Genomic DNA, 26,511 nt, shown 5'->3' with positions numbered 1-26,511 from the left:
TAATGTAAGATCTACTTCCTTCATACTATCCACATAGATGTAAGATGTCTCAATACATTGTTAACAAGATCTACTTCCTTCATACTATCCACAGTCCCCATAGATGTAAGATGTCTCAATAACAAGACATTGTTAGATGTAAGATGTCTCAATACATTGTTAATAAGATCTACTTCTTTCATACTATCCAGTCCAAATAAAACGTATATATAGTCATATTGAAAGTAAAAAGAACTTAGCTAACAGGATTTTGCTGTCTAATGTACAGTTTTTGATAAAAATCATGTGATTGACGGTGAGAGATTCAAATACATGCACGTGCGTTTGTTGAAATAACAGCTCTCATGGGTCCAACTGAGGGTATTTCTGACAATCTTGCGGGCTTGCCATGGAGATTGTACGTGCGCTTCCAACAATTTTAGGAAATGTAATTATAGATCGCTACGAGTTTCAAAACAATAACATTAGACATATATCTGCATGTAACCAATCAACTTTAATCTTTAACATTGGGCATATGTTTCTAATCTCTGGGAATATTTTAGTCTGACTTTTGGGGGGGGTCATTTTTCAGCGAATTCATTTAAAATTCCACTTTGGGTATGACAGCAAGTTACACGAATGTTCAGTTTGAGAAATATTTTAATGTCATTTTTGAGTTTCTCCTTTGGAAGTTAATGTAGCTTTTATAAATTTTATTTACATATTTAATAAAACAAATCCCATTTGTGATTATCAAACCCTATTTAGAAATAAAATTGGAAATATAGGGTCAACATTTGGTAATAATATATGTCACAACAAGTCTGTAACAAATAAGTTTTTCTCCTTCTCTTAGTTGTATCAAAAGGTGAATAATGAATAATAGGTTATAAATTGCAAGTGATTCTGAGGCTTCTCATTGGTTCACTAAGCAGTTATTACTACTTGAGTCATTATTTCCATGAGCTGAAAAAAGATTAGGCCACACCCACTACCAGTTACACGTGTTATGCATTGTTTCATGTTGCAGAAAGTCTTCACATATGTAGTTAATAAGTTGGTTCACAGATTTAAAAACATCAAATATATATACATATATATATTTTTATATAAACAACACTGAAATAAAATAGACTAAGGCAACCATCTTTCATAACAAGCAAACAACAATTGAGTATTTCAGAGTTACAAAATGGCCGCCACTTTATGTTGCTGAGCTGTTTTTCTTTTGCATAGCCTGAGCTGCCTCTGTCTGCCGAAACCTGTCCTCCTTGCCTGGGATCTCACCAAGCTTGCCCGCTCGGTAGTCCTCAATTGCCTGAACAAACACGTGAGAAACTGAGTTTTTATTTGTTGTTTAATGCTACACTCAACAATATTCATATAAGAAAGGAGGCAACAGAGGAACAAGTCTAATTTTATGCTGAGATACGGACAAGGGCAGATAACACTGAGACATTCTGCAAGAGACAATTGGTCAGTACTAAAGGTTTTAATAATAGATAAGTATAAGTTTTAATGAAATACTTTCAATTAATAAATAACCATCAATACCCTCCTTCGTTTCCAGCTTTCCTTCCATCTAAAGTATATTACAGAAATGCTGAAACAGAAGACACAGACAGGTAGAATGTCCTCTCTCAGTTTCTAACTAGCATCTAGTAACTTTGCTCTAGTACTCGAAGATGAACATACCTGGTCAATTTCCGCCTGTGTATTCATCACAAATGGCCCATACTGGACAACAGGTTCATTGATTGGCTGACCACACACAAGCAGCACATGGCAGTCTGAAACAAGAAACACATTATTTTAAAATGTTAAGACACAAAATCAGACTATACAGACACAATCTGTAGCATCTCTACACAAAGACACATGTTCCCTTTGAGATTAAATCTAAATTATAATACTTATTTATTCCAACTGTTATGACGATCCCATACCAGGACAGAGACTTTAATTCCCCGAGATTTACTGGTTGAGTTCAAGGTTAAGATTGATCTGAAGATACCTATCACAGCAATAACATATGAAGATCAGAGATGTGTGTGTGTGACTGTGATCTGACCCATTAGTCTACTTACCTTGTGTCCCTGCCTTCAACAGCACCTCGGACCCTGTCTCCCCCCAGCACCCCAATCTGACCCATGTGGGCAGGGAGCAGGTTATGCCCCACAAATCCTGCATAGATAATCAGGTTTAGCACATGTACCCAAGGTACCAGATGATATACACATATCATTGCCTCACTGCTCTCATCGTTTTCCCCTCAGTATTTTTATCAAATTTCACTCCCTTGGGTCCTGTCTTGTGGGTAATTTTACACCAGTTCGTCCATATTTTGAAAATTGCGCTTTAATAAATGTTATAATTAACTTCTGATTTTTATCTGTTCCCATTAACTCAAAACAACGAAACACGTGTCAGATTAGCTATGGTCACCTGATCAGTGGCTCCTTACTGTCTTTTGAATGGTATGCGCATTCCCTAGAGGAAACTTTAGTGTGGCTGAGTGGTACACCTAGAGAATACCGGATACCTACCTCGGAGCTTAATTAGCCATAAATAATGCCATAAGCGGACGTGGTCCAAAACACCCCTTACTAATAACACTGGAGCATCAAAATAAAAAATAACCATCAAAATCGGATTATTTGGGATGACTTCCGGTTAGTAAATTTAACCAACGATTTTGAAAATGAAACGTAACTTATCACAAATATAAATATATAAGTCTTTGAAAAAATGGAGCTACAGAAATCTGGGCAAGTTACCTAACTCTAACTTAACCAGCCCTAGCCCTATTCGTTAAACTAACCCTAAAGAAGATATCCAAGGCTAAAGAGAAAGTACACTAAGATAACAAAGTACTAAAAACTCGAGTCAGGTTGCTCAAATATTTTGCGCAGTTCTAATGTTTTCAAAGCTGACAGAAGGTATCTGGTATTCTGCAGTCTTTCTGGCTGAGTTTCTTCACTAACGGGATTTCACTCACAACACAAGAATACAAGACAGAGCCTTTGTTAATACCATTATGAACTTGGATACAATGTCATGTTACATTGACGCATCTGTTGTTAACTGATATATTTGCATTTAGACATCTGCCAGATATCTAACTGACTTACCAGCCCCTCTCCAGACATAAACGAAGCCATTGCATGACTCGGGTATTGTCTGAGAAAACTGAGATTCGGCCTTCAGATGGATGTCCAGAAACATGATAGGGATGAGTGTCTCGATGGTCGACTTGGCTCCTGCACAAATTACAGTAAATAAAATAAATTTGTTATTTTAGTCAAATTGGTCAGTGAAATACAAGCCGATAGTACAAAACCAAACATTAGTTTCTACCATATGGTGGGAACTTGGAAGTCTGTATTTCCACTTTGGGTATATTTCCTGACATTTGATGCAGGCCTTGCACCAGATATCTACCTGGGAGCAGGTCAAGATAAATCCCAAGAATTTGGGGTTCAAAAATACATGACTTGAAAGGACATTTTCCATTACTTTGTAATGATGTGTTGTTATTCGTATGTAGAATAACATTAATTACCTGTAGCATAATGTTAGAGAATTAACAATTTCATGTGTTATGTACTGAAACATATTGAAAATTATGTACAAACAATTTCAACCAAAAACAATGGCAAGAAAATTATTGGCCAGTACATATTGAAACACAATGAATGAGATTTGAATTTGTACAACATTATTGCATTTGAATATTTCAAATACCGAGATCAATACAATATCCTTTTTTCTTGCACATTTTACCAAATACTACAAAATAAAAAAGCTTTTTCCGAGTGTGCAAGTATAGCTAGATGACCGCCATTATTTCATATGGTAAAGACACTACATCAGATATGCACGTGAAATCAAGTACAGTGGAAGCCCTCTAAACCGGCATTCGTTGGGACCGGCCAAAAATGCCAATATAAGAGGGCGTGCCGGTATAGAGAACTTTTCCCTTTTTCGTGCTGATAGTAATCTTTGTTGTGCTGAAATACAGAATAGACTGACGCCGGATTAGTAGGCGTGTATATGATCATAAATTAACCAGCTTCTGCCGGGACCAAATTCTAGTGCCGGATTGAGAGCATGCCGGATTGGAGGGTTGCCGGTTTAGAGGGCTTCCAGTGCACCAAGGCACCAGCCAGACAGCTGACCTACTTCATATTTGGAATAGAGGTAAACTAACACACACAGTTAATAGCCCTGTTGGAAATGTCATAGTCCTTGACTGCTAGGTCTGTCTCCAGGACTGATACAAAAAAGAAGGAGTTTGTTTCTGGAGTGTAAACATGTTAGGAATTGATATCATCTTATGTGAGCACAATGCTTACAATCTTTTCCTAATTGTCGACCATGATACCAAGACTGTCATATTGGCTTGTCACATTTGATGATAATACAATATACCAAACTACAACCTACAGATTCTCCTGTGATAACAGAAGTCCTACCTAGAGATTCTCCTGCAATAACTTTGACAATGACGTTGCCATCAGGCGTTTTCACGGACGGAATAGTTTCTGCTGGCACCTCTTGGTAACGTGGCTCCATCATCTTGTTCTATAAACAGACACAAAATAACGCCATCTTCTTCATCACACAGAACCTTCTGATATTTCTACCTGGTAAATCTACATGTGCAAGTATATCGCAAAGAGTATGTTTCCAAATGAAGAAGTAATTCTATCTTTGTTAATGCATGATATGTCAACAACTATTTTCTATGATCATTTAAAAACATGGGATTCTAATATCAAGACTCGTAGCACTCAGTTTCTGACAAGCCATCACAGGTCAGAAGCTGATTGCCATTTTCTTTATATCAAGAGAAAATCAATGTTTCTTTATATTAAATAAAAAATAGTAGCCATACCTTGGATGGTAAATTAACCCAGAGCTGGAACCCCTCTTGTTTACCCCCATTCTTCAACAAGTCATCTGTAGGCATCTCGGAGTGGACCACTCCACTGCCGGCTGTCATCCATTGCACCCAACCAGCCTTCAGGACACCTACACAACACACAGACATGAAGGTGTCATCCACTGCACCCACCCTGCCTTCAGGACACCTACACACAACACACAGACAAGTGGACCACCCTGCCCACAACACAGACATGAGGTGTCTGTCATCCATTGCACCCAACCAGCCTTCAGGACACCTACACAACACACAGACATGAGGTGTCATCCACTGCACCCACCCTGCCTTCAGGACACCTACACACAACACACAGACAAGAGGTGTCATCCACCACAACCACCCTGCCTTCAGGACACCTACACACAACACAGACATGATGTGTCATCCACCACACCCACCCAGCCTTCAGGACACCTACACACAACACAGACATGATGTGTCATCCACCACACCCACCCAGCCTTCAGGACACCTACACACAACACAAAGACATGAGGTGTCATCCACACCCCCTCCCAGCCTTCAGGACACCTTCATACAACACAACACATGAGGTGAAATAGTGTTTAATGTCATGTATAACATCATTGCAGTACCAGATACATGTATCTATAACATCCTTAGAACTGAAAGGGATGACAAGACCACATCACATACCTTTGTTGCCTGCAGAATCTTGGTGCTTGACTCCCCCATCGATGACATATGTGACCGTCTCAAACCCTCTATGGGGGTGGTCTGGGGCACCAAGAGCCTCGCCCGGTTTGTGCTCTGTTGGACCTGTGTCAAAGACATGACAACTGATGGTACTGTCATTCACATTCAAACAGTTCCAATGTTTCCTCATTATTACCAATATGTAGAACATCTTATAAATGAATCATGATAAACCCACCATTCCACTGCCTCATACGTCTGGCAGTTTGATGATGTATCCAATATCCAATGATCCCACATAAACATTGGTAAAGCTTAGCTTGCCCTGTCACACAATCAGCATAACTATTCACAGTGAACTTTCCATTATTTTCATGTCCAGGAAAAAGACAGTAAGCACTAGGGCTATGCAATATAACCGGTTTACTGGTATTTACCTGTTCAGACATGAAAACGATACGTATTGCGACACGCTGATCGAAAACCGGTATTTTGACTTGCATTCGAAAAACTTCGTAACACTCGGAAATCTTCGGATATTTCCTTGTTTCATTTGTGCCAAATATTATTCACATTTGTATTTTTAATCATGAATAAAAGTTGTTATCAAAGCTTAATCAAGCATAGTGATTTTGCTGTGTATTTGCTCTATAAATCAAGCATTACCTCGATTATAAGTAGTTTTTTGTTTAAAAATACTTCATGCAATATATTGCAATACATGCTTTCGCATCGCAATATATCGCAATTTGAATATTCTCTGCAATACCCACCCCTAATAAGCACCTAAAAATGTAAGAGATCATTTAGACATGAGCAGCCACACATTTAACGTCCTCTTCAACTTTAACCAATGGTCTAGGGACCTAAGTGTGTAAAGCTTTGATTGTAACAGATAAACATATGTGGCAGATACATGATATTCTTTTACAAAGTCATGCACATATTATGTTTGGTTTTAAGTCAAACATTCTCCCCCCGTAACCAGTCACCCATGCAGAAGTGAGTTAGTATGGTTTTATGCTGCTTTTAGAAATATTACACCAGGGAACACCAGAAATGGGCTTCACACATTGTACCCATGTGGTGAATAATCTGGTTCTTAAGAGTGACGAGTTGACACTTTAACCATTAGGCTACCCCACCGCCCCATATATCCATGCACAAACCTGGTTACAAGTGTATGTTTCCAAATGAAGAAGTGATTCTATCTTTGTTTATGGTTACACATGCACAATACATCACAAGTAAAATCTTTTGTAATAGGTGTTAAACTTAAAGGATAAGTTCAAACAACTAAACATTCTTTCACAGACTGCTAACACTTGAACAGATGAAATATGTTAGATTCTTCACAATTAATTTGTTGTTTTTAAGAGACTGAATATCTTTTCATATTTCCAAACATCAAAGAATGGTGAGTGTATTATTTGCCATCTCATGCTCTGCTCACCAATGTGATCCAACATCAGGAATGGATCACATCTTGGCACTACTCCTCCAATCACTCGTCGGACCAGGAAGCCGCCACCTTCTCTCTGAAGTTTGGGTGTGGCAATTTTCACAACCGTTCTTTGAGCCATGTAGAACAGGAGGAACAAACTTCAAATAAGATAACCTAGAAATGAAATGAATTTGCTTATTAGCTAAAACAGTCACTGTTACTTCACCACTGCCTAAAATACATTATTACACAAAATAAATAACTTATCACACATCACCCAGATGTACATGGTACAATGGTTCTACTCTATCAGAGCAACTTCTCTTTAAAAATGTGTAGGTAAATATTAGTACCTTGAATATCATATACCAGGTAATGCCCTCATATTTGAGGGATGAAATAGTTCAGAGGATACCATGGATACTACAAGCCATAAATCTATTACAAAACAGTCACTTACATTAACACTTTCTTTAGTGAGCCATATTGGAGTTTACTGTCACACCAGGTTGACTACACATGCCATACTAACTGCATAATCTCATGTGAGGCACTCACATTAACAAAGTGATACATTAGACACAGAACGGTGTGACAAGAGTTGGGTATAATGTAGCGTTGAACAGTATACTAGCAGGGGCGGTTCCAGGGTTTTGGAGAAGGGAGGATGAACATAAATAAGTCCAAAGGTAAGGGGAAAATCCCCCCCCCCCTTCCTCCCCATAACTTCATTACTGTTTACAAAATAGTTATGATTATGAAGGAGTAATATTAAAATATTGCTGCTAACAAGCAGAGGTCTTGAAAGAAGCTTATTTTTAATCATGCGAGTCAATCAACATTTTTTCATTGCCTTTTTCATGTGCTATTTTTAACTTGAAAAAGTCAGGGTGGTCTTATCTGTAGTATCTTAAAGTGTTCTAAATTATGGCTGAAACTTAAGGGATCTTTGTCATACAAATCTAATGATATGGATTTTGTGGTCCTGAAGATTAAAACAATATATGGAAACATACCTCAAGAATCATGACATGACCATTAGAATAATGTATAAAAACATTTTGCAACAAGCTAAAACAGTTGTTTACTAAATTGTAGGGATACCAGTGGGTATCAAATATTTCTAATAATCACCAAGACGTATTCAGGGTAGAAACCTTATTTTGATTTCTTGTCCTTAGACTTCTCTACACCATCCAGAGTGACACATTTCTCCCAACAGTTCTTGACAGAACAGACCCCCCTGATTTCATGGAAAACCAACCCTCCACCTCTTCAATGACCTCATTGGTATCGTTAAAACGGAGTCCGCATCTTGGCTCAACTGTGAGGGACATATGAACAGTTTGAAAATGCCTTTGCCATCTCACAACAGTATCATAAGATGGACTATCTTCACCACAAACAGATTTCATCTCCTCGTGAATCTGTCGGGCAATGCAACCCTTCAAGTGCAAAAACATGATAACACTGCGTGCCTCAATTTTCTCCATACATGGGGTTACTCATGTTTTGAATCAAGATTGAACAAAGTGATGTAAATAGTTTTGGTCCAATAACTAGATAAAGATCACTGATGTTACCTTTAAATTTTCGTCATAATTTCTCAATAAATTCATGGTGATAATTAGAACTTCTTGATATCCCCTCGTATGCTATTTTTACAACAAACACATACACAAACTATAGATATAAAATGCTTGGGGTATTACACATTAGTACAGAGAGAAAAGAATAATGTTGATTCAACTGTCACATGCTACATACTACAGAACTAAAATCAAGCATTTAATAAATAGGCAATACACAAAACATCCAGTCAATAAGAATCTATGAGAAACTATTAGGAATTATAAAACCTACTGAAAAAAATGTGTACAGGCACATGGGCATTAAACACAGTACGTGTACATACGTATATCCACTAAAACCTTCCTCTCTGACAAAATACTAAATCACTTACACAGACAAAAGTCACTGCAACATAAAAAGGGGTAAACTATGCACATTATCTGCAGTTTGAGTATTTCACATACACAAACAACCTACAGGGACAGCTCTTGTTGATGATATTCTCCTACAAACATCATAAACGGATTACCACAATCAAGTTATCAATCGACTTTATCGTGGTGACAGCGACACCCTTTCAGATTGACAGTGATAATTAGGGACAGACTAAGCCAGTCTGATAAGGCTGTCGTGTCGGAATATGAATATTGTGAGCGTACAAACGTACAGCCATTTTGTTTCTATTTTCACTGGTGCTTCATGTGGCACGAGATCGTATCGAACAAGAACTTCTTACCTACAGTAACAAACAACTGATGAACTGAACGAAGGGAGCTGTGTCCTTGGACAATGTTTACATGATTAGAATAGCCTCCCTTTTTACAAGGACGATAAATCACATACAACACATAAAAATAGATTGAGTACTTATTATAAAAAAAACATATCATCATAATATGATTGAAATATGCAAAATGTTTATGATAAAACTAATAAAATATTGTAAATAGAGTCTGAATTTGTAATAAGAATTATTTTTGTTTCTCAAATGTTGTAAGTGGTTTATATAACTTTGACCCGGTGTTACATTGAAATATTCCCTATAAATATTTAGGCCAGTGAATGAAGCAAATTCACGTTATACTTATAGCAGGAAATATAATGACGAGAAGCAGGAAAGGCTGAGAGTAGAGACAGAAGTCAATAACAATATTAACTTTTCAGCAGCTGTTCACAGAAACATTTATGGTCATGTGGTTGTGGATTTTTTTAATAGGAAGATCAATCATAGCATAACACCGGTCGCGTCGTCTGCAGTTTGTTATCAGCTGGTTTGCTTGATATTTCATTTGCTTTATTTACAACCTAGACATAACTTAAAATCAAAGAGGCAGTGTGACCTTTGTTCCAGGAAAACACAACGATGGATTGGATGTGGAATGTTCAAGTAACAAGTGGCTTTAGGCGAATGTTTTATTTCGTAACACCAAATGAAACCTCGTTTGAGAAAGCTGAAGATGTACCTAAGTACATAAAAGAAGTAAGTATACCAAAGTACGGGGCAAAGTATAGATATATCTAGCTTTATATCACCAGCAAAAGTAAAATTGTTTTCCTTCTTGCTTGTCAACACAGTTTTACGTGTCCAGTTGTATGATCCACGGCTGGATAGAAGTTTTCAATCGAACAAGTTTAGCGGCCAAGAAACAATCACAGGAAGTAAAATTTCAGCTAACTTTATGACATATTATGGATTTTAGCTTAATATTTTAAAGAAATTGTTTCTTTTCATAGGATAGCAAGAACTATCCAATGGTTTTATTTGTAACATTTAATGCAGTGCACATGACTTGCGTTTACAAAGTAAATATTTCAGACAAATAATTTTCTTCATTTGTCTTTTGCGAAAACTAATAATTTTAAACTAAATGCAATATACAGTCCGTTTGAGTCAGAAACGGACCGATGAATTGCAAATTTTATCATTGTACAAAATTGCCACATAAATATAAATAGTACACATGTTTATCATTTACTAATACCCAACAGCTTTCTTATATTTGAAAATTTTCCGGACTCCACCAAAAAAGTTGTTTAAAAAACTATCATCATTAAAAACGCAAAAGTTGTTATCTGTCGCGGCGGGGTGAAACCGCAGATACGGAACAGCCAGTCATGGCTGGGGACATCTCAAAATCTATTCCGGGAGACCTGTCGGTTCCTCGTCCGTCGTAGTGTCATAGTCACGACTTAAAGGGATGACAAGTGGTGCCACAGTTGCCTGTTGTATGCCATCCCGAGACCAGTAACCTTGTTCAATGACGTTAGCTACCTTGTTGACACAGTTTTGCCAAGTTTCAGTCGTGATTTTGTTAAGGATTCCTCAACCAAAACCTCTACGTCACGTAATCTAAAAGTTGTGTTTGATCTAGCAACATCTCCTCTGACAATACCCCATATCATTTCAATGGCGTTAAGGTCACAGTGATAGGGTGGAAGTCGCAGAATATCGTGACCCTTACTTTTTATGTAACTGTCAACTTTGTAGAAAGGTTCACCTTTGTGGGTTTTTATGATCTCATATAGCTGAGGCTTACGTTGCCTTTGAAGGCGTCGCGATCTGAAATTTGTCCAGCCATGATATCATATCACCTTTTCGACTGTTCGATGTCGGGGCTTTACTGTCGGGGTCCTGCACGCTGTGGTATGGGGCATTGTCCATTACGATAAAAGACTTCTCTGGTAGAGCTGGTACCAACTTGTTTTTAACCCAATCGAGGAAAACCGCACCATTCATCTGGGAATGGTAGTCTCTGTTATCTGTGGACTTTGCCCTGAATACCAAGTCGCAGCCTGGGAGAAAGCCTTTGCTGGAGCAACCAGCATGGAGAATGATTAGTCTCTCTCCTTTCCCTAGAGGCAGCTTTCTACGTGACCCCTTATCACCCCCATCGGGAACCCACTGACTGCTGGCAGTGTGCGAGGCATTGACCCAGGTCTCGTCCAAGTACACTGGCTTGAACCCTTCCTCGCGCTTCTTCTTTATAACCCTGAGAAAATTATTTCTCAAGCAAACGATATCAGGGCGTTCACAGAGTACTGACCTATTCTTCCCCCGAAATTTTCTTATAACGATACCCGAAAGAGTGTAAGAGTCGCCAGAGTGTGTACTTTGATACTCTGAGGTTGTGTTCTTGCTTCAAATGCTTTTAAAAATTTTCAGCGACATGTATTTGTTTTCAGAATAGAGCTTGTTGATAGACTGCCTTACACGGTTCTTTTGAAAGTTGTCCAAATGTTTTAATTTGTGTGATTTTGACACAACCCCTACCTGCTTCGCGTCACCCTCACAATGTTTGTGTTCCAGAACATTTGTCAGTACCCTTGCTGATACTCCTAAAGCTTTTGATGCCCGCTTACGGTATTTATTAATATGGCATAAAATGGTTTGCCCCTTTTCGGCTTCAGCATGGAAAAATCATTACACTTTAATCATCAACTGTTTCACGTCAGTATTCAACTTCATTTTTCATCAGGCATGCGTATCCCGTGTCACGACGAGATAGTGGCTGTTCCGTATCTGCGGTTTCACCCCGCCGCGACAGATAACAACATTTTGCGTTTTCAATGATGATAGTTTCTTAAACAACTTTTTTGGTGGAGTCCGGAAAATTTTCAAATATAAGAAAGCGGTTGGGTATTAGTAAATGATAAACATGTGTACTATTTATATTTATGTGGCAATTTTGTACAATGATAAAATTTGCAATTCATCGGTCCGTTTCTGACTCAAACGGACTGTAGTGGCATTCATGTAATATATGATTTACAGTAACATTTGTATTTTGATAACGTTTGGTGTTAAAGATTTTACATTAAAGATTAAAATGAAAACATAGTTTCCTGAATGAAATATATTTTTATAGTTTTTAAAGCTGCATCGGGAATATGTGTTGATCAGATGATTATGCAAACACATACGATATGGGCTAATTAATCTGTTTACAACAATATGAATCAGGATCCAATGTAATTGCAAGAAGCGGACTGCATATTCTGAAGAACAAATTCCTCAGATATCTTTGCTGATTGTAAACAAGTGCTTGTGAAAAATCTTACTACTTTTTAAAATTTGGACATTTTGTAAGTGAAATACATATTAGCTCTATAGATCTTTTATCTAGACATGATTTAGAGTTTGACAAATTATGATATCTGTAGCCGTGTTTCCCTTTTGAGGCAATATTAATAAAAGCACTGCTACATATGTATGAAATGTATGATTATTTTTGCATTATCTGATCAACTGTGATAGTTCTTAAATGATTCAAGGCATGGATGGCTTAGTCATCTGAGGCACCTCAGTTTGCTGATTTGTTTGTTTTGTTGTCTTATCCATTAAGCACGCCAGAAGCCATTAAGTGTAGGTTTGATTCTCGTTAGCCCAGGTAATGTTTCTAGGTTTGCCAGTACCATGCCAGTGCTCACTGAGTTCACCAAAGTGGTTCACATCTGAAATCTGCTTGGGGCTTTCCTGTTCTTACATTAAGCTTTCAACTGGAACTGTTAAATGTTAATGTTAAATATACTGAGTGCTGTTTCTAAATACCTAGTCCTCAATTTCTGTTTGCTATAAAGTGTTTGTCAATGGTAATGAACAAATTATGAAGGGAAACTTCCATGTATATCCTCCACTGCATTACTTTCTTGAAATATATTGTGAGTGTGATTGAATCTGAATATAAAATATATGGAAAATGCTAGCATGGTAATTTCTGTACTGTCGATGGACAGTTTCTTGATATATTAACATTTAACTTGTGAAAATAGCACTTTTCCAAAAAATACACCTATACATTAACACAATCAATTACATTCAACTTCCTCCTCAAAGCCAAGACTCCAACTCTGATGTTAATGTACTAATCATGCTAATTTGCTATCAGTGAAGTTGAAGGTCGTTATTGGCAGTTTAAATGGTTAACATGGACTGGTTCACAAAGAGATTGTTACATCAGTTCTTTATGGGTTTATCAATATGACCATGTGTATACACAATGCCATTTAGAAAGTGGTCAAATGTAACACATGTTATATTTGGGATTACACTTTCTCTGTACAGTACAGATTCTAGTACTTTCGTTGGGTTGAACCCCTTCCAGGATTCCGAACGCAAAACCCTCATAGTCAGGCATACAAAGTCAGCCATCTAATCCACTCAGCCACCATGACTTCCATCTGTTAAAATTGTTATTTTGCTCAAATTGGTCAGTCACATGTATAGTTGCTGTACAACAGACACAGTTATTCATAACAGTATTACATGATCTGGAAATTTTGTAATTGTCCCCCGACGCAACGCGGAATGGGGGACTATGTATTCAGTGGCGTCCGTACGTCCCGATTCTTGTTAACGCGATATCTCATGAACTGTTGTACCTAATGTCTTCAAATGTGGTGACAGCCTACATAAGGGGATTACGCAGACACCAGTCGATTTGGGTGGCCTTGACATTATTTTCAAGGTCACCACGGCACTTTGACCACTTTTCAAACTCATGTTAACGAGATATCTCATGAACTGTTGTACCCAATGTCTTCAAATTTGGTGACAGCCTACATTGGGGGATTACCCAGACACCAGTCGATTTGGGTGACCTTGACCTTATCTTCAAGGTCACCACGGCACTTTGACCACTTTTCAAACTCTTGTTAATGCGATATCTCATGGACCGTTGTACCCAATGTCTTCAAATTTGGTGACATCCTACATTGGGGGATTACACAGACACCAGTTTATTTGGGTGACCTTGACCTTATCTTCAAGGTCACCACGGCACTTTGACCACTTTTCAAACTCTTGTTAATGCGATATCTCATGGACCGTTATACCCAATGTCTTCAAATTTGGTGACATCCTACATTGGGGGATTACACAGACACCAGTTTATTTGGGTAACCATGACCTTATCTTCAAGTTCAAGGTCACCACGACACTTTGACCGCTTTTCAAACTTATTTAAACACGATATCTCATAAAACATTGCAGCCAATGTTTTCAATTATGTTGACAGCCTAGATTGGGTGATTAGGCAGACACCAATCATTTCAGGCATCTTGTATGTGACCAAAAAATTAAAAGTAATAAATATAGATATTCCATTCTTTACCGGCGGGTGACATTGCCATATCAGTGGCAAACACTTGTTATAATATGGGTATATTTACTGACATTTGTTGAAGATGTGGGACTGATTGTTGGCCTCTGAGCAGACCTAGATAAATCCCTCTGTTATTTGTAATTTATCTTTAAAAACAAAGACACAACTTATCTTTAGGTAGATTCCAATAACAATAACCATGTTTGTACATACTTTGTTATTATCAGCCCAATATTCCATTTCTCATATGCTAGGTCTCATGTTGGACTGAATTCATATATTTGATTAACTGGTTGAAATGCATATTAGGTCTGTTTTTAATCAGAATTTATCATTGTCTTATTACAGGCAGCCCCTTTCTTTCTGGGCTTTATAGCGGTTGAGTTCATTGTAATGCTTCTTCGAGGTGATGGCAAAAGAAGTCTCAATGATGGACTCACTTCTGTTGGAGCAGGAATGTTTTCTAGGCTTCCTTTGTGAGTATGTGCACTTGGGATTATAAACCATTTGACTCATCAATAAATGACCTTGCCATTTCTTGTATGGTGTACAATTTCCTGCCTAATAGCTGAGATGCTTATCTAACTAACTCAGATGTGTTGTTTGTTTTCAGACTCTTCTTCAGATCCCTTCATATTGCAGCATACATATGGGTGCATGAGAACTTTCAGATTCATGTGTTACCATGGGACTCTCCATACACCTGGTGGTTGTGCTTCCTGGCCGTGGACCTAGGGTATTACTGGTTCCATCGTATGGCACATGGTATGTAACTGTGTTTTACCTAGCATTTGTTTCTTTATCTGATATATACTTGCATGTTTAAAACATTATGTACATGTATATTTCAGTATTTAATTTATTTTATATGACAGATTTTGAAAACTGTTTTGTAAGAGTACTAATGGTATGGTCAAGATAAGTTCTTGCTGCTTGACTTAGAAATGATATGTTTTTATCAAAAATATCTTGGGCTTGTGTTTACTAAAAGAGTATGTACTTATGTGAATAGAACTTTGCAGAAGATAAACCTGGGATTCAGGAATTGAACAGTGTTAAAAAGGAGCAGGCATAACTTAGTAAGGATACAGTATATGGAACACCAATTTCTTCTTTACAAAGAAGAGGTTTAACTTCTATAAAAGGTGTATCTAGAAGTTGGTATAATGAATATACTATATAGGGGATAGTTTTCTGGATGTACTCCAGGGGTGGAAATAACCCATTGCCCGACGTCCGAGTCCAGTGGGTTTTTGTCGGGCAAGCACATTTGTACATCATGCTGTACTGGTGCCCAGTTGACATTCTAATGTTAATCATTTTGTTTATTTAAAAAAATCACCAAAAAAATCAGCCGGTATAGCAGAATAATTATAAGGGCAAGTGATTTTACATGTGCCACTGTACCGGAGTACACTAGCAATTTTAAAGTTATTTCCACCCCTGGTTACTCTGTCTTTGTAACAATAAATGCGATGTGTCAATGTAAATTGTAAATCCCTTGTCAAGCAGGTGATATGACAGACCCATCTCTAACTATGGTGAAATGACATGCAGAACATTGGTAGATGCACACTTTTAGTCCTTACCAAAATCTTTGTGTCTACGAGAACGAAATTGTATTCAGTATCTTTTAGTCTCAGTACAAGATGATCTGACTGGATCAGGAGACATTTTGTGAGACAGTGGCTTCTGACTAATTGATAAAGTTGCAGACCCCACTTATCTCCAAAGGCCACACCCAGCCCTGTAGCACATTTGTATACCTGCATGTTATAACATGTTAATAAGTTCAGTACCTGTAATAAACTTACATGTCATATACCTACAGTTAAGAAGTCTTTGTGTTTCAGAGGTGAATTTTATGTGGGCTGCTCACCAGGTCCATCACAGCTCTGAATACTACAATTTTACAACAGCTTTGAGGCAGTCGATGTTACAGGGATATACATCATGGGTAAGAGCTACTTTATTTAAACACAGATGAAATACAGGTGCACCACAGTTCGGTACACACATCACTGGTTTGTTACTGATGTAGTGTATGTGTGTTGGTATGTTTACTCATCAGTTTCCAAGTGAAAGGATATAAAACCCCAGAAATCTGTACTTAAAACAATTCAGTGTGAAAAGTAAAAAACCCAAAGAAATGTTATACAATTAGGAGATAAACATCATGTGTTGGCCAATTTCCGGGTGTTATTGAGTATTTGAAGCACAGGAATATTTCATTTGAAACCTCCGGCTGAAGCACGGGAATATTTCATTTGAAACCGACGGCGTCAGCCGGAGGTTTCAAATGAATTCCCGTGCTTCAAATACTCAATAACACCCGGAAATTGGCCAACACATGATGTTTATCGACATTGTAAACACAAAAGTAAACCAAAAGGTCCACACACGTATTTTGTGTCTGCTCTCATTGACATCGAGTACGGGTACAGCAGTGAAATGTCATCAGCCGGCCGTTTCGGCTGTCACCCACGGTAACATCTGGAACTGCTCATTTGTGACGTCATTCGGACTTTATGTCACAATATGATTTTAATGACGTCATCACAGCTGACGACGTAACAATACAATGGTGTGAGCGATGTTTGTATGTATTAATACGCAGAGAATTTCCGGGAATCAAATACCATTTGATCACGTTTTTCAACCAATCAGATTAAAGAACACAGTGACTTTTGGTTTACAATCAAACATTTTTATTCTAAAACTAATTAGGCTTACAAGTCAATACTTATTTAAAAATAGTGCAAAGTAATTACTTAATAGAGTGGCGTTTTAATATTCAGTGACATTATGTAATAAGTTAGTTGCGGTAATGACAGTTAAGTCACTGATAGAAAGAGTCATATAGCTGGAACAATGGTTTAGCTTCCGGAATAAGCCGAGGCAGGATATCCAGGGTGAATGAATGGTCTTCAGTCAGCTGCAGGTCTTGATGTAATGTGGGATGATAGAGCTGGAATATTGCCGTCTCGGGGTGGCATCATATAATTCCTTATGTCACTTTCATGTAAGCATACCTGGCATTTTCTTCAGGTGTTCTACCTCCCATTTGCTCTGTTCATCCCTCCTCCGATGTTCATCCTTCACCATGAGCTCAACATCCTGTACCAGTTCTGGATCCATACAGAGGTCAGTCAGATCACCATGATCATAGCATGGTCAATTAGTAAAGGCACAAGGAAGGGTAACCATGCTGACAGGGTTTGGTGTTGGGGGACTGGTGCCACTACCTGAGATTCTGAATGCACACTCTATATATTTGTACAGCCATAAATTGGTTGATCATGTGCTGATGTCCTACACTTTGCTAGTAACCTTTACTAGTTTACTTGTAACCAAGTGAAAATCTTGGTTAGAATTGGTCTTCAGCAACACATGATTGTCATTAGTGGGAACTGTTAAGAACAGGCTGTCATGCTCACTGATGCATGTCATTGTATCCTAGTTGTGTGGATCAATACTAAAGATGTAAATCACTTGATTGTCTGGGACAGACTTGCTTATTTACAGACTGCAATCATATGGCTGGAATATTGTTGATTGTGACATTAAACAAGAAACTACAGTAGTGGTTGATGCATTATAAAAGGATTCAATCCTGTAGTAGACTGAGTAGTGGTTGACTCACTGTTCCAGTATGTGAGATCTCTGAATCATGTTTCATATCAGAGTTAATGTTCCCATCTAGTAAAGGGATTCAATCCTGTAGTAGACTGAGTAGTGGTTGACTCACTGTTCCAGTATGTGAGATCTCTGAATCATGTTTCATATCAGAGTTAATGTTCCCATCTAGTAAAGGGATTCAATCCTGTAGTAGACTGAGTAGTGGTTGACTCACTGTTCCAGTATGTGAGATCTCTGAATCATGTTTCATATCAGAGTTAATGTTCCCATCTAGTAAAGGGATTCAATCCTGTAGTAGACTGAGTAGTGGTTGACTCACTGTTCCAGTATGTGATATCTCTGAATCATGTTTCATATCAGAGTTAATGTTCCCATCTAGTAAAGGGATTCAACCCTGTAGTAGACTGAGTAGTGGTTGACTCACTGTTCCAGTATGTGAGATCTCTGAATCATGTTTCATGTCACAGTTAATGTTCCAATCCAGTAAAGGGATTCAACCCTGTAGTAGGCTGAATAGTGGTTGACTCACTGTTCCAGTATGTGAGATCTCTAGGACCACTGGAGTACATCCTGAACACTCCGAGTCACCACCGAGTGCATCATGGGAGGAACAGATACTGTATAGACAAGAACTATGCAGGGACTCTCATCATCTGGGACAGAATATTTGGTAAGTCATTATGACAGGTTGCTCTGTGTACAGTTAGGAGACAAGATACACTTTGACAAAACAACAAAGTACATAAATATTTTCAGGAGACGTTTTCACTTTTCTATCATGTGTCAGGTTAGGGTAGTCTTTCATGAAGAACCATTAGGTTGAATGTCACAGTATGGCTTTCTCTAAGGATATAAGTTGATATGTCTCATACAGTTTACAGGACAGTCTTCAGCAATGTTACTTGTAAGCAGTGTATGAAATAAGGCCCGAGACGGTCTAGATTTCTGACGGACGGTCTAAATTTACAGCTAGCCAACCCGATGGTCTGGTAAAAATTGTAGATGTTCCATATATCTGAGTAAATTCACCATATTTGGTCTGGTTAAATCCATTTTGGGCTGGTAACATTTTGAAGTTACTAGCCCTGATGTCTGGCTGGGCTTTTGGCTTATTTCATACACTGTTGTAAGAGGTTGCTAATGGGATGGGTTAATCAGATGGATGGCTGTTATCATTGCCTATTGTGTAGATTGATGATGGTAATGTCAGTCACTGGATTGTCTGGTCCAGACCTGATTATTTAGAGGCAGTGTGAATGAACATACTATCAATCATACATGTTGTTAATGTTAAATACAGCTGATTTTTTGTGTTGATCATTATAAGACATTTTGTTCATATTGTTTTTAAGGTACCTTCGAACCTGAGGTTGAAGAGGTTGTATATGGCCTTACCCATCCACTCAACACATTTGACCAGTTCTGGGTTCAGGTTCGTGATCACTTCCGTGTGAATGAACATTGAAATATTGACTTTCTTTCTGTTAAAAAATTTGGTAGTGGCCATTTTTGACCTAGATGAGTGTGTGTCATCTTGCCCGGATGGCATGGACTGTTGTGACCTCGATGATCACACGTTACACTTGCCTTTCATGTTTGGTATGTAATATATCAGTATAGTAATGCGCCTGTTTGCACAATTCAGTTGTCTCCCCTTTCTCTAAATCAGTGTACTTGTCTCACCAGAGTCTCACCTGGTAATATGTTCATATTACAGAAAGCATTTAGAAAACTCAAATTGTTGAAAAGAAATGAAACAGCATTGTGATAGTAGTTACTGAAATAAGTATCCTTATGTGCCCAATCATTTTCAGATTATAGTAGCAGAATGAACTACTCAAACAAATTAAAGTGGCAACAAATTCCCTTGGGCGCTGTTATTGAATGAATATGTTGATAAGTCAGTCATTATTTAGTATTCTTTATTCATGACATAGTAGGCTTGGCTATGATGTTGTTTGTACCTATTTTCCAGTTTGGATTCCTGAAGTACATGCTTGAGAGGTTCAATGAAATAAAAGGGGTGTCCAACAAAATGTGCACTTTGTTATTTGGCCCCGGATGGGCACCTGGAAAACCAAGAACTGGAGAACTGAGTGATATTCCTGATGTAAGTGTAATGTATCAATACTACTCATTGTTCATGCAGTACAATCCCCTGTTCCACTGTGATTCACCATGTGTGTTCATGTTACAGGTTCATGCTCGAAAAAAGGAGTACAATCCCCCAGTCCTGCTGTAATCCACCATGTGTGTTCATGTTACAGTTTTATGCTCCAGATCAGTACAATCCCCTAGTCCCACAATGATCCACCATGTGTGTTCATGTTACAGGTTCATGCTCCAGAGAAGCAGTACAATCCCCCCAGTCCTGCTGTAATCCACCATGTGTGTTCATGTTACAGGTTCATGCTCCAGAGAAGCAGTACAATCCCCTAGTCCTGCTGTAATCCACCATGTGTGTTCATGTTACAGGTTCATGCCCCAGAGAAGCAGTACAATCCCCCAGTCCTCCTGTAATCCACCATGTGTGTTCATGTTACAGGTTCATGCTCCAGAGAAGCAGTACAATCCCCTAGTCCTGCTGTAATCCACCATGTGTGTTCATGTTACAGGTTCATGCTCCAGAGAAGCAGTACAATCCCTCAGTCCTGCTGTAATCCACTATGTGTGTTCATGTTACAGGTTCATGCTCCAGAGAAGCAGTACAATCCCTCAGTCCCGCTGTAATCCACCATGTGTGTTCATGTTACAGGTTCATGCTCCAGAGAAGCAGTACAATCCCCTAGTCCCACTATGATCCACCATGTGTGTTCATGTTACAGGTTCATGCTCCAGAGAAGCAGTACAATCCCCCAGTCCCACTATGATCCACCATGTGTGTTCATGTTACAGGTTCATGCCCCAGAGAAGCAGTAAAATCCCCCCAGTCCCACTATGATCCACCATGTGTGTTCATGTTACAGGTTCATGCTCCAGAGAAGCAGTACAATCCCCTAGTCCTGCTGTAATCCACCATGTGTGTTCATGTTACAGGTTCATGCTCCAGAGAAGCAGTACAATCCCCCAGTCCTGCTGTAATCCACCATGTGTGTTCATGTTACAGGTTCATGCTCCAGAGAAGCAGTACAATCCCCTAGTCCCACTGTAATCCACCATGTGTGTTCATGTTACAGGTTCATGCTCCAGAGAAGCAGTACAATCCCCCAGTCCTGCTGTAATCCACCATGTGTGTTCATGTTACAGGTTCATGCTCCAGAGAAGCAGTACAATCCCCTAGTCCTGCTGTAATCCACCATGTGTGTTCATGTTACAGGTTCATGCTCCAGAGAAGCAGTACAATCCCCTAGTCCTGCTGTGATCCACCATGTGTGTTCATGTTACAGGTTCATGCCCCAGAGAAGCAGTACAATCCCCTAGTCCCGCTGTGATCCACCATGTGTGTTCATGTTACAGGTTCATGCCCCAGAGAAGCAGTACAATCCCTCAGTCCCACTGTAATCCACCATGTGTGTTCATGTTACAGGTTCATGCCCAGAGAAGCAGTACAATCCCCTAGTCCTGCTGTAATCCACCATGTGTGTTCATGTTACAGGTTCATGCCCCAGAGAAGCAGTACAATCCCCAGTCCTGCTGTAATCCACCATGTGTGTTCATGTTACAGGTTCATGCCCCAGAGAAGCAGTACAATCCCTCAGTCCCACTGTAATCCACCATGTGTGTTCATGTTACAGGTTCATGCCCCAGAGAAGCAGTACAATCCCCAGTCCCACTGTAATCCACCATGTGTGTTCATGTTACAGGTTCATGCCCCAGAGAAGCAGTACAATCCCCCAGTCCTGCTGTAATCCACCATGTGTGTTCATGTTACAGGTTCATGCCCCAGAGAAGCAGTACAATCCCCCCAGTCCTGCTGTAATCCACCATGTGTGTTCATGTTACAGGTTCATGCCCCAGAGAAGCAGTACAATCCCCAGTCCCACTGTAATCCACCATGTGTGTTCATGTTACAGGTTCATGCCCCAGAGAAGCAGTACAATCCCCAGTCCTGCTGTAATCCACCATGTGTGTTCATGTTACAGGTTCATGCCCCAGAGAAGCAGTACAATCCCCCAGTCCTGCTGTAATCCACCATGTGTGTTCATGTTACAGGTTCATGCCCCAGAGAAGCAGTACAATCCCCAGTCCTGCTGTAATCCACCATGTGTGTTCATGTTACAGGTTCATGCCCCAGAGAAGCAGTAAAATCCCCAGTCCTGCTGTAATCCACCATGTGTGTTCATGTTACAGGTTCATGCCCCAGAGAAGCAGTAAAATCCCCAGTCCTGCTGTAATCCACCATGTGTGTTCATGTTACAGGTTCATGCCCCAGAGAAGCAGTACAATCCCCAGTCCTGCTGTAATCCACCATGTGTGTTCATGTTACAGGTTCATGCCCCAGAGAAGCAGTAAAATCCCCCCAGTCCTGCTGTAATCCACCATGTGTGTTCATGTTACAGGTTCATGCCCCAGAGAAGCAGTAAAATCCCCCCAGTCCTGCTGTAATCCACCATGTGTGTTCATGTTACAGGTTCATGCCCCAGAGAAGCAGTACAATCCCCAGTCCTGCTGTAATCCACCATGTGTGTTCATGTTACAGGTTCATGCCCCAGAGAAGCAGTAAAATCCCCACAGTCCTGCTGTAATCCACCATGTGTGTTCATGTTACAGGATCATGCCCCAGAGAAGCAGTACAATCCCCCCAGTCCTGCTGTAATCCACCATGTGTGTTCATGTTACAGGTTCATGCCCCAGAGAAGCAGTACAATCCCCCCAGTCCTGCTGTTATCCACCATGTGTGTTCATGTTACAGGTTCATGCCCCAGAGAAGCAGTAAAATCCCCCCAGTCCTGCTGTAATCCACCATGTGTGTTCATGTTACAGGTTCATGCCCCAGAGAAGCAGTACAATCCCGTAGTCCTGCTGTAATCCACCATGTGTGTTCATGTTACAGGTTCATGCCCCAGAGAAGCAGTACAATCCCTCAGTCCCGCTGTGGCTCAAAGTCTATGTTGCTGTGCACTTCTTCCTCACCTTTGTGGGATATCAAATTCTCTTTGAAACTAAAAAGGTAAGACAGAATGGCAAATCATTTTAATCTGAAGTGTAATAGTGTGATTCCTTTTCTTTGATATTGCAATCAGCAGTTTAATATTAATGTGTGTGCACTGTATTTGCATTAAATGTTTCCTGTTCTGTGAGTTGACTCACAAGAGGTGTTGATGTTAACTCTCAGGACTTGACAGTTTAGGCTCATTCTAATTTTACACAAATATATTAATCGTGTTTCATGATAAGCAATACAGTGAAGCTAGCATACCGATCAATTGAAAATCTTGTAAATATGGCTTGTAGAAAAGAAATTGATGAAGAGCGCCAAATTATTCATTGATACATTGTTTATGATGACGTCCTAACATTTTCAAGTGATCCGTTGAATTTTAATACGTTATACATGTATTTCAAAGATGGGCTGATACATGAAATGGATGACAATTTATTAGCCATGGCAGAGATAATGTTGACATTTTAGACAATTTTGTTCCATTTGTGTTCCAGATGTTCTGCCAGACCTACCTGTTGATGTTCGTTACGTTCATAGGCTACTCACTCTCAACATATGGACGGCTCTTCGATAGGAAGTAAGGAAACAATACATTGTACAGATTGTTAGATGATGTTGTCTGCAAAATTAATGTCACATTTATGCCTTTAATGAGTCTACTGATCTTAAGATTTCCTTGAAATTTCCTTTGTATCAATACAAACGTGGTAACATGAACACCAACATAAATGATACTAGTCAGTGTACTTACAAACATCAACATTTTTATGTGGAAATATATTATATACACATGAGCATTAATTAAGCACCTCCTGAATAAAAGCACAATTTGAAATATTTTGGTAATCAGTGATCATACCCAATGTGGGTTCGAATCCCGGATGGGACTCAACCCAAAAAGTACTAGAATCTGTACTTTACTAAGAAAGTGTAATCCCAAATATAAAAACATATGTTACATTGCTGCTGTAGTTTATAAACGTATTCCACCCCTGAAGATCCCCGTTAGAATTGATCTTCACTATTCTTCAGTAACCCATACTTGTCGTAGAAGGCGACTAACGGGATTGGGTGGTCAGGTTCGCTGACTTGGTTGACACATGTCATCGTATCTCAACTGCACAGATCAAGGCTCATGCTGTTGATCACTGGATTGTCTGGTCTAGACTCGATTATTTACAGACCGCCGTCATATAGCTGGAATATTGCTGAGTGTGGTGTAAAACTCACTCACTTACTATTCATGTATTCAGTGAATCGAATCATAAGCCTTTATGAAATCAATTCAATATTTGCAATCACTTTGATATAATATAATATATAATATAATATAATATGATATAATGCATCAACTGCTAACTTGTTATTGTAAATGTTAACCAATATTTGTGATATGTATCATATTTGCCTCAAAGTGGATTCACTCCAGTTCTACTACTGATGTCCAAAGCAGTTGGAGTCAGCAAGGATTCACTGTATACATACATGACTTGAAGACAATAATGATTGATCTCAGTAATACACCAACACTGAAAGTCAGTGACTGAAAATGTGATTTTGTTTCAGTAACTTGGGTATTATGATGGAAGTGTGTCGCTGCGTGATGTTCCTTGTAGGGGACATCGTGCTGGTGAAGCTGGACTTCTACACCCAGCCTGTTGCATCAACAGCCATGCCCTTCCTCCGTCTCCTTCATGTTGGATCTCTCGGACTCTGGCTGATCCTCTATCAGAAAGTATTTAATGCCCAAGTCACTCCTTTGAACAAGAAACAGTGACATTCCTGTGGATAGTTTTCAATGTTTGACTCATCCAGCCAGCATTATTATGTAGAGATTCAGGTTAAAATGTGCCTTCAGCAACCCATGCTTGTCGTAAGATTTGACATAAGGGATTGGGTGTGACGCTTGCTGACTTGATTATATACCTGTCATCCTATCCCAATTGTGTAGATCAATGCTCATAATGTTAGTTGCTGACTTGTGTGGTCCAAACTTGATTAACTACAGACTGATATCTGAAATATTTCATTTAGCTATGTACCAAGAAGACTGTGATATACTGTTCACTTCAGGTCAACCAGGCACTGTCTGTATCTTTCACATTTTTGTATGTCAGTGTAATGTAACCAAAGATACATAGAAATATTGAGTTAATTAAACAAATTATGGCCTTCAAAGTCTTATACATGACATCTGAAAATAGTATTTGACATTTCATGCTTCTTTGTATTAGTTAATGCTTTGTTCATTGACTTTGTTATGTGTATATGACTTTTTATTTTTCTATGATGGATTTTGAAAATGAAATGCATTTTCTCACTATGTTTTTATATGTATTGCTGAACTATGGTGAGAAATTTCAACCAAAATGATCGTTTTTACTTATGAAAGTTTTCCTTAAACATTGTGTCTGTTGAATCAAAGATCATCAGACACATCAGTTTGCAGGAGAGGAGTTTGTACATGGTTGTGAATATCTGCCTTGTTATAGCAGAAGTGTATTTACATTTATGTGAAATGAGATAATGTGTCTTTCATCTAATGCTCATTTTATTGAATAATGTACAATGTGTGCATCTCCCAGACATATATCCACAATGTTAATTGGAAAGAGTTCAGAAACAATCTGCGCAAGACTAGCCCCTTTATCTGTGGAAAGAGGATTTTGCTATTTGCCTAACACTACAGTATGAAATTTGGTATATTCATATTGCAATTTTGGTATTTAGATTGCGGTTTTCATGAAATTCATATTTTTATAAATATAGTGTTCAATATTGTTGTACATTGTGGAGTGTTATTATTTTGGCATGTTGGACAGTTATATTCTTGAACAAGCATATTGAAGGCTGTGTCTCTACCTAAAGAATTACTAAAACTGTTTTTACAAACCCCTGGAACCTGGAGAATAATTTGGCATGTTATGATCACAATAACATTTGCCCATTTGTCTTTCAGTGCTATTATTATTGTCAGTGGCATCAGCTCATTGTTATGTTGTGATAAATGTTGATGCAGTTTGATTACTAAATTGACAATCAAACCTTTCCAGAATTTAGTTTT

At 38.8% G+C, this 26,511-nt stretch overlaps 2 protein-coding genes across 2 annotated transcripts; one reads left to right on the top strand and one right to left on the bottom strand.

Annotated features, from left to right (window-relative positions):
• Positions 1-562: 562 nt before the first annotated feature.
• On the bottom strand, positions 563-9,350 carry LOC124283348 (pirin-like protein). Its single transcript, XM_046719387.1, is given in 10 exon segments — positions 563-1,300; positions 1,678-1,772; positions 2,070-2,112; positions 2,114-2,166; positions 3,114-3,242; positions 4,458-4,566; positions 4,880-5,016; positions 5,588-5,710; positions 7,041-7,205; positions 9,271-9,350. Coding segments are annotated over 9 exon segments (933 nt in total). The 5' UTR covers positions 7,171-7,205; positions 9,271-9,350; the 3' UTR covers positions 563-1,186.
• Positions 9,351-9,850: 500 nt separating this feature from the next.
• Positions 9,851-26,506, top strand: LOC124283320 (alkylglycerol monooxygenase-like). The gene is made up of 11 exons (XM_046719355.1): positions 9,851-10,083; positions 15,053-15,180; positions 15,318-15,469; positions 16,558-16,661; positions 17,753-17,848; positions 18,881-19,013; positions 19,696-19,775; positions 20,319-20,453; positions 23,337-23,453; positions 23,942-24,024; positions 25,014-26,506. The coding sequence occupies exons 1-11, from the start codon at positions 9,967-9,969 to the stop codon at positions 25,222-25,224; spliced, it is 1,356 nt and encodes a 451-aa protein (XP_046575311.1). The 5' UTR covers positions 9,851-9,966; the 3' UTR covers positions 25,225-26,506.
• The last annotated feature ends 5 nt before the right edge of the window (positions 26,507-26,511 follow it).

The sequence above is a fragment of the Haliotis rubra genome, unplaced genomic scaffold (assembly GCF_003918875.1).
Source record: "Haliotis rubra isolate DU_JTF1 unplaced genomic scaffold, ASM391887v1 Scf313, whole genome shotgun sequence".
Taxonomy (NCBI): Eukaryota; Metazoa; Mollusca; class Gastropoda; order Lepetellida; family Haliotidae; genus Haliotis; species Haliotis rubra.
Note: the sequence above shows the minus strand (reverse complement) of the source record. Positions and strands in the feature narration are given on the sequence as shown.

Bases quoted from the DNA above. Each gene is read 5' to 3' on its own strand.
- LOC124283320 (XM_046719355.1), top strand. From the start codon at position 9,967: ATGGATTGGATGTGGAATGTTCAAGTAACAAGTGGCTTTAGGCGAATG. The intron at 20,454-23,336 runs GTAAGTGTAATG...TTCATGTTACAG, and splicing joins AACTGAGTGATATTCCTGAT to GTTCATGCCCCAGAGAAGCA. The intron at 24,025-25,013 runs GTAAGGAAACAA...ATTTTGTTTCAG, and splicing joins GGACGGCTCTTCGATAGGAA to TAACTTGGGTATTATGATGG.